Here is an 18052-nt window from a genome sequence, read left to right on the forward strand (position 1 = left end):
GAATGGCTTTCCATAGTATCTAATTATTTTCTTATATAATGTTGATTTTATAATGTCCTACTGAACATTTGTCAATACAACAATTCTTATTTATGAAGAAGAGCTGCTCTTACTTGTATGGTGATATTTGTTGTTGATATTGGTTGTGGCTCTGGAATTGAGGTGACATCATTTACTTTTTCAACCAACTTGTCAGCCACTTGCTTGCTGTCATCTGCTGTGAGTGGTTCTTTTTCCAATACCAGCTGTGGTTCTTGTGACTGTGGTTCCAGCTCAACTTGCTGTAAAGATTTTGTTGGCTCTGTCAGTTTGATTTGATCTGCAGGTTGCATTTCCTTGATAATCTTCTCTGGAGCAGACAATTCTGGCTTTGTGTCAGTCCCTGGAACAACTCCAGCCATAGAAATGTCTGCAGCAATAGGGGAGGTGAGTGCAACTGTAGCCTCCGTCACAGGGACAGAGGAAGCTGCAGCTACACCTGCTTCAACTTTGACTTTTGGAGGGTCAGGTTTAGACTCTTCAGCTTGGGAAAATTCTGTCACACTGAGCTCCACTTTCACTGCCTCTTCTTTACTTTCCACTTTTCCAGTCTTGGGAATATCTATGTTTGGCACTTCAACTTTTGGTGTTGCTACTGTCTGTTGCACAGGAGCCATAGTGGGTATAATGGGTTCTGCTGTAGATGCTGCTAAAGGCTGGTTTTCTGCTGTGACAGGTAGAACTTTTGGTGCTGTGGGTGTGAGTGTTGTCTCGAGCTTGTCTTGTGTGGAAGCTGCTGTAGCCGTGGTTTCCATCTTGACAGATGTAGGCTCTGTATTTGCTATTGGGGTTTGAACTGTTGTTACTTCCTTGGTGGGGGCTTCGGTGGGCTGTGATTTTGTGGCCACAGGTGTGGGCTCTGTCTTTGTAGGGGCAGCTTTGGGCTCTGCCTTTTTGGCTGCAGGTGTGGCTTGGGTATCTGGTTTGGCTGATACAGGGGAAGGCTGTGGCATTTTTCCTGAGTCTCCCAGCTGCCCCAACAAAGCCCTTTGAGTCTGGCAGTTCAGACACAGCCATTCCTTCTGTGAACAAACAAACAACACAACACAACATATGATTACACACTACACCAATATGATATATTACATATATAACTTAAGACTCAGTTATACATTCAGTCAATGTTAAAGCAATAGTTTGCTGGTTTCTTTACAGATTACAATTCAAAGGCTTAGAGAAGTATTTCATAAAGGAGGATACGGACAGAGTGTTTCTGGTTTTGTTTTTTTGACCTTTTTCACAGGAGACATTTTGACTTATCAAGCACAGGAGGATTCAGTAACATTAATGATGGCTGAATTGCATTTAGGTGAGCCAGTTCCAGGGCTCTGGCATTGTGTATGCTCACTGACATGGCTTAGTGGTATACTTAATGGAATGGAGCCATCATTAGTGTTGTTATTTACAGCTGTGCGTTTACTGCTTTGAAAAGTCAGAATGTCTGCTGTGAAAGGGGTCTATTGTGTCTGCCTTGAGTGAACCTAACTTACTGATCCAGGATTAATCTATTCCGCAAAGCCAACTCAGAGCTAATGTGATGTGTCAGAATAATGGGTAACACTTTAAAATAATAATCAGTTGTAAGCCAATTATGACATTAGTCAATGATGAACTAATCATGAACAAAACATTAATATACCTTTGTAAATGATTACTTAATTCTATGGTAACATATCACAGATATGTTGTAAGTCATCTAAATGATTAGGTAATTATGAAGAATCTTCAAGAAAAAATCATTAGTACACTGGATGATTAATTAATGATTTGTTGATATATTATGAATCACTTGTGAGCCACTCAAAGCGATTATATGAAATTATTTCATTATATATGCACATTCTTTGGCTGTAGATTGTTTTCCAACTTAATAGTCTGCAAAAAGCTTTGCACATGAATAGTAAAAGTTTAATTTATACATTTACATGTCCTTTTTAAGAGGTGTTACAAAATCAAGGTTTAGAAAACTTTGTAGTAAGTTGAGTCCAATAACTCAATAATTACGCTTATATCAAAAGTTACTGATGACCCGCCCTGCTCCACAGAACCAGGTTGAACTTGATGTGCTGGCAGTGCTGATGCTTTGTTGGGGTCGGTTGTGTGTGGAGTCTCATGTGAATTATATTCTACTAAAGACACATAAGTAGGCTCTTATTATTATTATGATTAGTCATATTTCTATTATTATTGTTGTTGTTATTGTTATATTGTTGTTAGTGTGCTTCTCTGTGTCTCTCTGTCCCCCCTCCCCCTCCCTCATTCTCTCTCAACCCAACTGGTCAAGACAAATGGCCGCCCACCTAGAGCCTGGTTCTGCTTGAGGTTTCTTCCCCTTAAAGGGGAGTTTTTCCTTGCTGCAGCCGCCAAGTGCTTGCTCATGGGGGATTGATTATTGAGTCTCTGTAAAATAAAGAGTACAGTCTAAACCTGCTCTATGTAAAAAAGTGTCCTGAGATAACATCTGTTGTGATTTGGTGCTATATAGCCTAAATAAAATTGAATTGAATTGAATTTAATAAAATTATTCAGTGTTTAAATCTGAGTTTTAGTCACTGGTGTAGAGTCAACACTACAAGAGGCACCTGCGGGCTATAACATAGGGAAGGTAGGGAAAGTAGACACAGATATTTGGCAGAATAACTTTCGGTTAATGGGAGAGTTATACGACCTGATATAGGATTAAGTGCAATTTAGAGAAGGTAAATACATATGTGTTTATTTTCAACACTATCAATTTGATGCAGTTTGTAAAAGTTGTGATGCTAGTTGCGATTAGCCCGTTAGCATGCTAGCCCATGTTAGCATGTTGGTAGACAACAGATTATTTCTATAATTTTGGTTAATGTAAAGTTGTACCACCTGAATAAGAACATATTTCAATCTACAGTGGGTAAATGCATGAGTTGTGATCAAGCAGGTAGTTCTGGGTCTGAAAAATAAAGCCAAGGCAGAAGTGACTGAAACCTGCATTTTATCTAATGGCCATCAGGGGGCTACTCCATTGGCTCCAAAAAGAAGTCTGTTTGTATGGAAGTCTATGAGAAAATGACCCTACTTCTCACTTGATTTATTACCTCAGTAAACAGTTTCCTACTGAGTTTTCAATCACTAGTTTCAAGTCTTCTTCAGTAGAGCATGATGTTCATTTTGTAAACTATTGTCCCATTTAATTTAAATTTTATGATAAAGTCAGGCTTTAGGGTGTGGCTACATTGCGATTGACAAGTCCCTACCATGGCGACAACGTTGGTTAGGTAACATAAACATGGTGCAACCCCGGATTCACAGAGCATAAGCCTGGCTCCAGATGGCTGTAGCTATTGTTATTTCAGTGTGTTTTCAGTTCACTAAAGTTAATCGTAACATTTTGGTTGCTCAAAAAAGTTTGGTTCAGCATTTGGATGTACTAAAAGACCCTCTAAGGAGTCAGATGTTCAGTTTTCCGGTAATTTAATTTTGTTTTAATAGTTTTAAGCCTGTTTTTTGCTAGCAAAAATTAACATTAGCATTATCATGGTTAGGCCAACCAAATCAGGTGGTGCAGCCCACCACCGCAGGGGTGAGCGGAGGTGTGTGGGAGTGTGGGCATGTTTATTTGTGCTCTAGAACGTAACCGCTGTGAAACAATCAGAAAATAACGTTTTATTGATCTGATTCACCAGCTTTCTCACTACCAGCGCTCCCTCTCTTCATTCACTCTCCAGCTCGCTCGACCACAGCAGCTCTCTCTCCATCTTTTTCGCTCGTTTTTTCAAATAATGAGTTGGGAAGCCGACAGCAAAGTCTAACTTTGCTTTTAACGTTATCAGACAAAGAGAAATGTCCTCCTCCTGACTGGCACTGTGTGTGTTTAAGGCTCTTTTACAGAGTTTATAAAAAAACATTCCAAGATAAGCTTGTTCTGGATGTTGTTTGTTGATTTTATCTTTACAAATAAAGCTTTATGTTTTTCTCCAGCAAGACTAAAGGAATGAAGCATCACCTGTCTCTTGAACTGTATATTTATGCTTTCATTAAAAAATGTGACAATGGTAAAAATGTTTAAAATTGACTGTTACAGTTGATACAACTCATTTTTTATTGAAAATTCTCTAAAGTTTTACTTAATTTAATGATATAATTCATATGTTGACTTTAATGAAGTTGGTTGAGCCCTTTTTCCTCTCTTTTTCACTTAGACTTTACTTCGCTTATTTGTTTACACTTTATTAGAGGGATGCAAAAAGATTTGTAAAAGCCTTATGTACATGCATAAGCCTTTGTAACAAGTAAAAGTAATCTGAAAGTGATAGGTTAGACATTTATGTATGATGAATTGTTTACACTTTAGATTGGGGGGATGCAAAAGCACTTGTAAATGAATTATAAATGATTTATTCATATTCACATCATTTATAACAGATACGGAACATTGATGAAAGTAGTTGGGGATTCACATTATCCCACTCCTACAGACCCACAAACACTGCCACTTGTGTTTTACGAAGCACCTGGCCAATACTGGAAACACAGGAAAACTGAGGTTGAAAATCTCTGGTGGTAGGTCTGTGTATTTGCCCTGACTGTAAATCATTTGTAAATGCTTATCCACATAAAAATGAATTATTTATGAATTGTTTGACAATGCTTTCTTCATATAATAGCATAATTTCTTATAATTGCTTTGAATAGCTCACAAGTGATTTACAAAGGTATATTAATGTTTTGTTTATGAGTAGTCCATTGTTAACTAATGTCTTAAAAATGACTTACTACTGATTGTTATTATAAAATGTTACTGAATAAAGTACCTGTTCACCAAGATAACTGGAGTAAGCAGAGGACTTTTCTTGTGCTCTGCTTACTCCAATTCTCTTTGTGGTTGTTGTCCGGTGTGTGTGCTGTACAGAGACTTTGCACTAGTGCAAGTAAGTAATAATGAAAGTAACAAGAAGTGCCTACTAAGTTTGATGCATCCTTTTTTTTCTTTACTTTGCATTTTATTCAGAATTATGGTCATTATAACAGCGATGAGGGAGTGGAAGGAATGGAAATCAACAGAGTCAGCATTTTAGTCTGATCAAAGATTGTTACAGTAGTTAAGTCTAAGAGTCTGAGCAAACCCTAAAAAGCAGCCTGACAGAGATTCAGGGTTTCAGTTTTAGACTGGAATTATAGTTTTCATTGTAACATAGCTCATTTTTAAAAACTGAATTTGCTGAAAATTAGCCTGATTTACTGAGATAAGAATGCCTTAACTCTTTTTTTGTGAAATTATCCTACATTTTGCTTCAGTTTTTAGTAAGACTATAGACACAAACAAACCTGCAACAAAAAACATTACAACATGTACTTAGTTCTCTGGTGTCAAGTCTTAATATTAAAATTGTTTTATTGAATCTGTGAGTAAAATCAGGTTCCAATCAGATTTTTGGTAGTGTGGCATGTTTAGGTCTCTGTAATTGTAAAGTTGAAATTACATGAATGTGAGGTATTAAAAAAACAAGAGTAAAAAACAAAACAAAAACAAAAACAAAAACAAAAACAAAACAAACAATAACAGCATAATGTAATCTGTGCCAAGGTAATTAGGTATTGCGGTGCGTTGCAGTAGATAATAACTCATAGCGTTCATGTTTTCTACTACCAAAGATGTCTTTGACTTGTTATAGACAACCACATGCTACAATATAACATAGTTTCTTATGCAGAGTAGTACCATAGCATCCAAAGTAACATAAATTCAGTCTTCACCCAGCACTATTGTAGCTGGACAATTCAAACAACCAAAGCATTTATACAGGAATATTAACCATAAATAACATTTGTCAATAGAAACTTATGGTCTCTACTATTAATATGCTTGCTGCTGTTACACTAAAACTAACGATACTTGTAAGACAGCAATAAAAATGCTTACCTTGAAAAAGAGCAAATCACATTTTATGAGCAATGCTATTACTTTTAAAATGTAATCCTCTGAAGACACATTTCTTATCACATCTAAGCTCCAATAATAGACAGCTAAGGAGGAGAGGAAAGCATAAGCTGTCAATAGACAAAGCAGTGAGTCTGTAGCAACGTAGCAGACCAAATCACAGCAATGCGCCTGCCTCTGCAGAGCCAGGGAGAGCACTTCTAATAACCACTATAGAGGAGGAGACTATATTGCACACATTCTGTTTGTGAATCAACACATTTTAATTGTTTTATCGATGAGATAAAATATTAGAGCCTGTACACATTTAACACCTCTTGATTATGGAACCACAATGGCTATATGGCCACACTAATGTTCATGCACTCATGTTCATGCAGAAGTATGTGGATGTGTCTCTAAACACACATGTTACGTCTTAGAGATTAGTGTTGGTTTGGGATCCAGTGATGTAAACAAATAACATAGTTCATGGGCTTGTGTGCTGAGTTTAGCTTTAGAGAGTGATGTAATATACCCTCTGTCATACCCTGGCTTAGGCCTGCTCTTAAAATCCAGCTGTACTGGACATCTCATCTTTATTCCCATAAACAAGCCTAAAATAACACTGCTAAGACCCATACTTTTAAATAGAAAGACAAGCCCAGAGTGAAGATTTAAGTATCATTGGTCAAAACTGGCAAAATACCATCACACGAAGTCAATGGTGACATGTTACTTGTATTTGTCCTGCCGAAGATTGCTATTATTGTTTCAAACTTCAAATTGTCCAATTTCTTTACAGAGATTAGATATTTGGGTAAAAGCATGTTAGCATGAATCTATTGCATGCCTGAAAATATAAATATTCATATTCTATTCTGAAACTGTTGATAGCAGCAACACTGCAAGACAGTAGTACAATTAGCTGCATTGCTGTAAAATGCTTTCACTTACTGAGATATATGCATGGCAAACAAAATTACAGCCAGTGTAATTACACATGTAATAATATATTGTGTATACAGTCTTTAAAAATAATGTCCTAATTAATCTAGAACATTGCTTGACTTAGGAGAAAACTGATACTGATGCATCCAGTTACGTTGATACTGAGATAATTTTGTTTAGTCATTTGTGGTTTAGTCAGGAATATGGTAATCCTATTTGTTCCTAATGGTAACAAACAAAGCCTCATCAGCATTGTGCATGATGCTGATAACTGTGTTAACCATTAAATCATTCGAACCTAAGCTCAGCCTCATTGAAATCTACCTTTGATGTTGGTCAAAGACTAAGCCATATGTTATATATGGCAAATAAAAGCTAAACCTTAAGGTAATTTATTTTTCTTCATAAAAAATGAAGACACTGTCATACTTGCATCTAGTTCTTTTAGATTACAGAATAGCTCAGTGCCTCTTAAATTGACTTCATAAAATAGTTCATTATTAAAGCTAATCTGTACATTATGTGTGGATTTTCTTAAATGACAAACCTATAAAGCTCAATATTCTGCTTTAAACATCCCTCAGTGGTATAATCCCCACATATCCCTCTACTTCTCCCTCTCCTCCTCTGTCACGCTTGCAGGATGCAATTACATTTAACAAGGAACATGCTCCTGTCACATACATATGCTAATCAGCAAAATCATGTCACTAGCAAGGCCCTTCAGATGATAAATTAGTAATCAGAAACTCCAACACCTCCTGCTTTTCTGATCATCTTATACACCCAGCACAATGGCCTTATCAGAGACAGCTCATATGCCAGCTATGAAAATAAAATGAATTATACCAGTATATAATTGCCATTTTAGAAGAAGAGATATTTAAAATATATATTTTGTCTTTGTAGATGACATCATGAGCTGTCACAACCATAGTCTGAAGCAATAGGAAACGAAAAAGCACAAGCTGTAATAACAGGTTGCATTTTATATAAAATGGCAATGAGATGCTGATGTGTCAATAAATATAATAACATTAGATTCTCAACTTTCTTAAGATGTCCATCACTGTGCTTCCACCAGCTTGCTACTTCATAGCATTAACTTTATGGAAAACTGGATTTGACCAAAATTCATTTTCAGCCACTGACAATAATTGCACACTTAAATTAACACATAATTAACAATACATGAAGAAACCACAGGATTGTCAAACACCACATTTGCATAACACATTAAAATTCAACATTATGGCCAATTCACCACTCTACTTCTGCTTCCCTCTAACAGGACAAACTTAAAAGGAACTATCAAGAAAGACCGAGAGAGATCAAACAGCAGTGTTCACAGATGGCTGAGTCATGGCCATGCATTCTTGAGTCTTTCTGCTGGTCTATTCTCCCTCTCCTGCAGTCTAAATATGGTCCTGCCCCTCACACCTCTCCAGGTGTTGGTATGGCACAGGTCCCAGTCTCAGCATGATAACTGACCTTTTTTTACCATCTATAACCAAAGTAAAGAACAGATGGACAGAGCAATTACAGAAGTATGCAAATGATTAGGCCTATATCAAACATGTTTCCTCTTCTGCACAATGATTTTGAGCTGTACAGGCTTTCATTGCCCACCATGTTCACAAAGTGACCAGAGGCAGGTATCACAGGCTGTACCATTTGGTACTGCGTAGCCTCATGGTCTTGGATTGGCCATCAAACTGTTAGGGTAACTATCAAATAAAGGTAGCCACAACATCGCAAAAGCTTGATTGAGACAGATCATGTACTATTAGTCTCCCTCACTGCACCGACGTTGCATCTTATAACTCATTTAACCTGCTAATTCTAAATCAGTCTGCAAAAAAAAAAAATCTAAGTCAACATAAAGACCTAATCCCATCACATTCCCCTTCAGCGCCAGTTACTGCCTCATAGCCACTCAGTCTCCGAGCCATGCATCAGAGCCACGGGGTTTGGAAAGTCGCCATCATCCTTTTGTCTAATTAAATCTGTTTTATGAGTAAAGAGCAGAAGCCCCAAGCAGCGAGCTGTGGGAGAGGCTGCTCCCCACGATTAGCCTGTGAGCTGGATTACCAGACTTTCACAATGACAGCAGTCAGGAAATGATGCTCTTGACACACAGGCCTACTGCATTAGGTTGGATCTGCTTACTGTAGCTTTATGACAAATTGTCCTGTTCACTTATTTCACAGCAAAAGACACTCTGCATTTGTGCAAAACCTTTCACTTCTCGCACAAAATTCCCTCAAACTTTGACTTTTTAAAAAAATCAAAATATTTTCTATTTATTTATTGGTATTCATATCCTTCATACACGTTCGGCACAGTGTACACAGTGCATTAATGGATAAATGACAAGGGGAACAATTCTTGTTCACTATCAGTGTTGTGTACACCAGGTATGGTTCAACAAAAACATTATAAATCAAATGTAAAATCCAAATGCCCAAATATCTATCAAACAGCTCTCAACTCTTGCATTTCCACACTAATGAATCAATCCACTAATTCGAATTTGTATAATTTGTACGAACCAAACCTTCTTATAAGACAGCAACCACTTGAAATTTACAATTTACGATAACAACACTAAAGGGATGGCCTTTGGGCTGTTGACTACATCACGATTTCTCAGCCTCTCTACAGCGCTTTCCTGCTGTTGATACTGGGGCTGGTGAGTTTCTGATTGATTTTCTGGCAGATTCCTTTGGCACAAGCTGTAGCTGGCTAATGTACTTGGCTTTCAGCGGCCCCTACAGAGCAGAACTCCACATAAATCAAGCCCTCTGATAATAGAGAACGTTGACCTACCAATCTGTAATAAGCAGAGTGCTTCATTCTAAAGACAAGGAAATACACCCCCTGCTTTTTCCAATCTGACAAATGGCGCATCAGCAAACTTTCCTTTGATGGCAAGGTGCAATGGGGGGAAGATTGGGGTAGAAGAGGGAGTGAAAGGGTGTGGTATAAATAGAATGAGGACACTGAAATGCTAGACACCAGGAAGTACTATACATTAATAAAGCTGAACTTCTTAGGGGAGGTCCTATTCCTTCTCCTCTGACAGAAAGACATCATATATAATACAATAGCAACATGGATAACTTTCTCATATTCATGTAAATCATAGTAGCTTGAGGGATGTGTCACGAAACATGCAGCATACTAAAAGCCAACAGAGTGCAACAATAATATAAAAAAGAACTGAGGTCAGTGGCAATAAACCAATAATGTAATGATTGAATTTATCACAATAATATGACTATTTCAAAAATGCTCTAATGCAGTGTTAAGACCAAAGATTGAGCCTAGTCAATTTCGGCACTGCTACGCCCACCATAGTCTCAAAAAATGGCTGTGGAAAAGGAGTAGGGATGCAGCAGGTAGACTGTGCATGGTCTCTCCATAGAGAAACTATTTTTAACGCTGTCACTAGGTGCACCGGGGGGTGTCTCCTCCTTATCACAGGGCCAACAGTCTACTGTTGTGTGGCCGCCAACAGAAAAAACATCTGCCTTTACATAAAACTCGTGTATGTAAAGAATACGAAAACTTTGAAGCTAATTAAAAGACTTCAAAAGTGTGAAGTTACCTTTTACCTTCTCATTGGATATTCATAGTCCTGGCAAATTGGTTCCAAAACAGTTCCTCCGATGAGATGATATTATAATAAATATATATTTTATTAAATATGAGGTAGTGACTGCTTTGTACACAGCATCGTAGAGGTGAGAGAAATAGCTACCTGGTAACATAAAAAATAACATTACTGAGGAACTATCATTCTGTCTCATCTGTCAAACACAAAGCTTTAGCTGGAAAAGCACCACACACGTGTGTCCTACTTATCAGACAGCAGTCACTCCCAGGCTTTTGATGGCATCAGCTGAAGCAGAACAGGCAAAAGGAAAAATGGATAGACTTGCTGCTGGCACTCACTTTATCCAAAGTGGGCCCCTCTTCTTTCGAACCTTACAAGTCCTTTTCATATTTTAAAATGGGGATTTCTGCTTTCCTACTAAAAAGCCACACACTTTCATGATAAAGCAGGTTGTAGGACAGCAATAGTGGCTCATCCTATCCAGTTGTGTTAAGGCTAAGCTATTTCTGTTTTGCTAGGCTATTAAGAGGAATAAATATATGTTGTATACACAGCAGCAATCATCCACGCTTGTCCCCTCCCCCATTCAACCGCTACCCTTAGGCTCTTCCCCCTCTCTGGTGTCCACGAAAAACGTGAGAAGTGTCAATTACATAAGAGACACATCTCTCTCATTGTTATTACTCCCTACTAATCCGCCATTTGGGCTGAGAGTGTGGTAATCTGCCTCTATGAAACCAAACTGAGGGTAGAAATAAATAAAAAAGAAAAAGTAATTCTCACAGTCACTCAATTACAACAGAGATTAGTTTTGTTTACCGAGTGTCAACAAAATGCAAAGAATATTGTCCCAGCTCTCATACAAACAACTGTCAGACAGAAATACAAATTTACTATTTCTAAAATGATTGAATAAAGGGTCACATTATTTCAATAAATGCATATTTATCAGATTTAATATAACCAAAATGTTCTCTTATTTAATATTATCTCCCATTACAAAAGTATTAGCATCAAAAATGACCTTATTTGAAAGCCTCCAGTAAAATGACTAACACTGTTGACTGACATTACACATTATTGAACTGTACACACATTTTAAATACTTGTAGCACAGTGTTGTATCATTTGAACTCCTTCAAAGTGACTATTGCAATAACTATGACAGAAGAATAAAAGCCTTTTTTCCAAATAATTCTAGATGGGTCTGACAAAACAAAACAAATGATTTAAGGCATTAAGTGTTAATACTGTTTGCCAGAAAAACAGACTTCCCCCACAGGGAAATGTGAGCTGTTCAGCCCAGAAAAAAAGTGATGTGGAGAGCAAAGTATTACTGCACCTAACCTGAAGGATATGAAAATTCAAGGGTACACAGCCTTGCATTCAACACTAACCTGCATGTGTGGCTAAGTTGCATGTGTACTAATGCCATCCAAATAAAATGAAGGGGAAATTGTTGAATTACGTGGAGGCCACTGATCTATGAGAGCAGATGGCCTGAAAGGAAATGTCTGCTGCTCTCATGTCCTGCACTGTATTGTGTTGGACTTAATCTGTTTCACCTCTGCTTATTGGCATATCACAGGGCTTTGCCATCTCAAATCTCTCACGGGGGCTGGAGATTCCCTGGTCGCTGGTCTGCTATGACAGCAGATCCCATCTCACTAATGCTGTTGCACAACCCTCAATCACTTTAATACATTTTCAGTGCTGCTGGTCTGCTGAAGGACTCTTCTCATGAACTGTTATATAATACTGTAACTCAGGCCACTACAGTGGGGGGATAGCCACGACAGTCATCCACGATGTAGCCTGCATTTTAGTATGTTTTAATTTTGTTTGAGATCTCTTAAAGTCGGTCAATGATTGAAATAGATTTAATTAATTAACTGCACAAAGATTTATATGTTCTCTGCTGTGGTATCTTCATTATTATTCCACTATAGTTATAAAATGTATGTTCTTTGTCAAGCAAACCAAATCAACAACAGAGTAAAATTCAGCCTATTATGTGTGGTATTTTCATTAGAAATAAAAGACTGTATGGCAGCCAAACTTTCCATTTGTTTTTACCCTTTACACTGCAGAAAAATATTCATTAAGGAAAAAGAGGAAGCCATGTTTGACTGCATGAGAATTAACAATAAACAGCAAGGGAAATAACAAGTATAAGTACTTTGTAGCACAAGAAATTGTGTTCTTAAATAAGTAAGAACTATCAAATGAACTGTTTCATATGACATGGCTTACTGAAGGGAATACAAAGAGACAGCACTTACAGCACATAAGGCAGCTGTTAATAATATGTAGAACCATGCTGAGTTTTATTTTTGACGTGAGACCAAACCATTGACCAGTAACATTGTGATTCAATGACACATGACAACATTTTCTCCAAGTGGAGGTGCAAATTTGTTCTAAATAAAAGCATTAACGTGCATATTAGACATGAGACACTTTTAAAGGTAAAGATCTGAATGACGATTTTTCTTCAGTTGCATTTTTATAAATTTGCCGGTTTTGTTTTTGCCATTAGTATTTGCCTATATGGCAAAGTTTGACATGGAGACCATGAGGTAAAATTTTTTCTGGACCAAACCTGAAAAAAAAAAAAACTGATTTAAGATTGACATAAATGTTTATGGTACTTACCACTGCTGTATGAGGCATGGGGTTAAATCCACAAAGATTGCAGACAGTGTTCTTGCATTCAGTGCAGGTATTGTAATTGGGAGATTCCTTGGAGGCCATGTTGAGTTCAACCTTACAGAGTGGGCAAGTAGACTGGGCCATTTTGGGGGTCACTTTGGGAGCAGCTTGGGAGGCCTCTGGTTTTACAGGTTCTGATGGACCTTTGTCCACTTTGTCCTGTCCTGATGGAAGAGCCTTGGCCTGCTGAGGTTGGTCTGATATCTTTTCCAGAATTGGTTTCTGAGCAGCAGGTGGTTTAGCCTCCTTTGCTGAAGTTGACAGACCTGCTTTAGGAGCAACCTGGGTCACTTCTGTGGCTTTTGTAGGCTCTGGTGTAGCTTTCTCTACTTTGGCCTGTGCTGATGGAGCAGGCTTGACCTGTTGAGGTGGCTGTGATTTCTGTGCAGCAGATGGCTTGGTCTCCTTTGCAGGGGACATCTTAGGCGAAACTGGAGGTGTAGTTTTAGGTTCATCCTGAACAGCTGAGGTTATTAATGTAGATGCAGAGCTGAAGATAGAGGAACCAAAACCAAACATCTTCCCAGTCACTGACTCAGCAGACTTTGCTGCAGCAGGTTGTGTTTTAGGACCACCAAAGCCAAAGAAGCCTCCAGACTCCTGTTTAGTAGGCTGAGCTGGTGGTGGTGCAGATTTGGCTGGGGCAGTCGTAGATTTTGAGGGCTGTTGTGGTGGTTTTCCAGCTTCTTGTTTTGCAAGACCTTCCTTGACTTCTGGTTTTGTGGTTTTAGAAATCTGTACTTGTGGGGGTTTCCCAACAGGCTGCTGCTGGGCAGCCACATCCTGGGCTTGTCCTTGTTCAGTACCTGAAAGGACCTGTGTCTTTTGCATAGAATCACGTCGTGGTGAGTCCGTCTTTTGGACTGAAGTTGGCACTGGGGCCTCAGATTTGGGGGTTTCTTTTTTGAATTGAGTTGCTTGAGTGACATCTTTTTTGACTGCTGTAGATTCTGTAGACTTCTCCTTCTGTCCTAATATTGGCATATCCTCCTGTTCAGAGCCGAGAGGTGTGATAACCTTGCTTGGGGAGGGCTGTGGTTTCACTACAGTAGGTCCAGTGGGATCAGATGCTGCTAGGGCTCTCTGCATCTGGCAGTTCAGACAAAGCCATTCCTTTACCTGAAAGAAAGCAATGGAATGTATAAATTGTTATTAAAAATAAGTACACAATGTTTTGATAGACAAATGAAGGAACAATGATCTTACAGCACAAATATCCTCATGTCACATGTATTTATTCATTTATCATTCATGTATATAAACTATAATCATGTCTATTGTTATGGTAATATATGTTACTTCTTAATTAATGTGGGTTAGGGTTAGGCAATTCTGGCAATTATAATTACTTTCTATGGAATTAAAGTAAAAATCCAGATTCCAGGTAAAATGCAGTTAAACTGATAAGAGCTGCAACGATTAGTCGATTACTCAATTAAATGATTGACAGACAAGTAAAAAGCCAACTATTATTTTCAAGTAAAACGCCAAAAATTCTCTTGTTCCAGCTCCTCAAATGTGAGAATTTCCTGCTTTTCCTTGTCTAACATTATAGTATATTGAATATCTTTGGATATTGGACTGTTGGTCATACAAAACAAGATTACTGATGACATCACCTTGGACTGGAGGATATTGTGATAGACATTTTAACTATCTAGTATTTTATAGACCAAACTATTAATCAATCAATCAAGAAAATTATTGGCAGATTAGTTGATAATAAAAAAATTCTAGTTGTGGTGCTAAACTTGATCAATGTCAAAATCAGTATTAGTTTCAGTATTTAAACATTGCAACATATTGATCATTAAACAATATTGAACTTTCATATTGAATTATATATTTCCACTGCCGGGCCCATAAACAATGATGATTAAATCTGTAAAATGCCCATGTGTATTGTTCAGTTGTGAGATGCTTAGATGCTCTCATTCTTCTTCCATTTTCTTAAAAAAGATGAGTTAAAGCAAATGCAATATTAATGGAGAGACTGATTTACCTCTGCCTCAGTGGGCATTGGATTAAATCCACATTGGTTGCAGACAATAGTCTTGCATTCTGTGCAAGTGTTGTAGTTGAGAGGATCTTTGGAGTCCATGTTGAGTTCCACCTTACAGAGAGGACAGATGGACTGATCTGATTTTGGAACCCTTTGGGTGTCTGCTGGTGCCTTGTGGGGCTCTGGTGGAGCTTTGTCCACTTTGGTTTGCACTGTTGAAGGAGTCTTTTCCTGTTGTGGTTTCTCTGGTTTCCTCTCCTCAGTTTTCTGGACAGCAGGTGGTTTGGTGTCCTTTGCAGGTAATTTTTTAGGAGAGGCTGGTGGTGTAGTTTTAGGAGAGACATGGACTGTAGTGGACATCTTACGTGGAGTCGGTGGTGTAGTTTTAGGTTCATCCTGAACAGCTGATGTTATCAGAGTGGATGCAGAGCTTAAGAAAGATGACCCAAAGCCAAACATCTTTCCAGTCACTGACTCAGCAGTTTTTGCTGCAGTAGGCTGTGTTTTAGGACCACCAAAACCAAAGAAGCCTCCTGACTCCTGTTTTGCAGGCTGAGCCGGTTGTGGTACAGACTTTGCTGGAGAGGTCCCAGCTTTTGGAAACTGTTGAGGGGGTGGCTTTCCTGTGTCTGTACCTGGTGGAGGAGCAGACTTAACAGTAGAAGTCACAGCATTTGGAGGCTGTTGCTGGGGTGTTCCAGGTTGTCCTTTGGGTGTCCCTCCAGAAGGCTTTTGAGAAGCCGGTGGAACATCAGTCTTTGGGATAATGGATGTAACACTTTTGTCAGGCAATGAGGCAGCCGCAGGGGTAACTTTCTTTGTTGGTTCACTAAGGGCTGGGGATTCAGTTTCTTTGCTTGTGGCAACCTTAACAAGCTCATTTTTGGATGAGGCTACTTTCGGGATGTCTTCCTGAGAAGTTGATATTGGTGTGTCTTTCCCCTGTGTGGGGCCAGGGACCTCTTTGCTTGGTGAAGGTTGAGGTTTTATCATGGGAAGGCCTAGAGGTTCAGAAGCCCCAAGTGCTCTCTGCATCTGGCAGTTGAGACAAAGCCATTCTTTCACCTGAAAAACAAATAAAACATGGGTAACATTCTTTGCATTTGTTAATAACAAACTCCCAAAACACTATGTGAATCTATTGGTTCAAATATATTATTTGGGTGGAAGAAACAACAGAGATTGGAGAAAAGTAGCAAAGTCCTAATAAGTTAAAAGGCATGGGAACAAGGGAAATTGATTTACAATTAATCAATTTTTAAGTTCTTTCTATTTCAAAATTCCAAACAAAAGTAAAAACTGTGACTCAATAGCCAACATACGTATATAGATAAAAAAGATCAATTTATTACATAGTCTGCTGACCAATAATTATGGATGGGAAAATAATTCTAGTATTTTTTATTTTAATTAGTTGTTTAATTACCTCTGCTACATTTGGCATGGGACTAAATCCACATTTGTTGCAGACTGCAGTTTTACATTCAGTACAGGTGTTGTAATTGGGAAGATCTTCGGAGCCCATGTTGAGTTCTGCCTTACAGAGTGGACAAGTAGACTGGGCCATTTTGGGGGTCACTTTTGGAGGAGCTTGGGAGGCCTCTGGTTTTGCAGGCTCTAGTGGACCTTTGTCCACTTTGTCCTGTCCTGAAGGAGAAGCCTTGGCCTGCTGAGCTTGGTCTGGTATCTTTTCCAGAATTGGTTTCTGAGCAGCAGGTGGTTTAGCCTCCTTTGCTGAAGTTAGCCTTGGAGAAGCTGGAGGACTGGACTTTGGAGAAATCTGCAATGCTGACATCTTGTCAGAGACTTGTGCTGGGGCAGACATTTTGCGGGAACTTGGTGGTGTTGTGCGGGACTCCTCCTTAACTGCAGATGTTATCAAAGTGGATGCTGAGCTAAAGAGGGATGAACCAAATCCCAACATCTTCCCAGTCACTGCGTCAGTCGTTTTTGAGGCAGCACGCTGAGATTTAGGACTACCAAAGCTGAAGAAACTTCCTGATTCTTGATTTGTTGGCTGTGCTGCTGTGGGAACAGATTTGACAAGTGGTGTTTCAACAGGATTTGTTTCTTTGTTTAGGGCTTGTTGGGACTGTACCTCATCAGATGACTTGACTAGTTGATCAGCAGACTTCTGAACTGTTTCAACTTTCTCCTCTTTCGTTTCTGATACATGTTTAGTTGCAGGGGAGGTTGGTGGAGTAAGATCTTTTTTCTTCTTGGGGGAAGTTTCACTATCTTTGCTGACAGGAGAAGTTTGAGCTTCCATTGGTTTATTGAGGTCTGAATTTTCAGCTGCCAACTCTTTGGTGGGAAGAGCAGTGGAGGTTGGAACCTCGTGGGTAGGTGGTGAACCAGCTTTCTCGTCTTTTGTTGGGGCAGAAACAGTACCTGGGGTCTCTTTTGCAAGTGGAGAGGCAGGGGTTGATGTTTGGGTTATATCCATTTGAGAAGAAGGTTTGGTTTCGTCTTTCCTTTGTGGTGCAATTGGTGTTGGACTGACCTTCTGATTTTTGTCTGGCATGTCTGCTTTTTGTGTGGAAATGATATCTTTCTTTTGATTGGCAGTGGCGTCTTTTTGGGCAGCTGCAGGTGTAGACACTTTGTTGGGTGATGCCTGGGGTTTCATCCATGGAGGCTCTACTGATTCTGTTGCTGTGAGAGCTCTTTGCATCTGACATGTCAGACACAACCACTCCTTAATCTGTGGGAAAAACATATTATTTTGAGTGAGTGTGTCTGTAAAACATAGAAAATGATGATAACATTACAGTACAGCACAAAAAGGGCAGTGTGTGTGTGTATTTGTATATATGTTATGTGAAAGTACACT

General features: G+C 38.8%; 1 protein-coding gene across 1 annotated transcript in view; it reads right to left on the reverse strand.

Moving 5' to 3' along the window:
• pclob (piccolo presynaptic cytomatrix protein b) overlaps positions 1-18052 on the reverse strand; it is a 61688-nt gene that overhangs the window by 32872 nt on the left and 10764 nt on the right. Inside the window, exons 8-11 of the mRNA XM_067589586.1 lie at positions 16646-17923; positions 15220-16284; positions 13161-14336; positions 114-1061 (exon numbers count right to left, since the gene is read on the reverse strand). Of these exons, the coding sequence (XP_067445687.1) occupies positions 114-1061; positions 13161-14336; positions 15220-16284; positions 16646-17923 (4467 nt within the window). The remainder of the gene's footprint in view (positions 1-113; positions 1062-13160; positions 14337-15219; positions 16285-16645; positions 17924-18052) is intronic.

Source organism: Thunnus thynnus, chromosome 5 (genome assembly GCF_963924715.1).
Source record: "Thunnus thynnus chromosome 5, fThuThy2.1, whole genome shotgun sequence".
Classification (NCBI taxonomy): domain Eukaryota; kingdom Metazoa; phylum Chordata; class Actinopteri; order Scombriformes; family Scombridae; genus Thunnus; species Thunnus thynnus.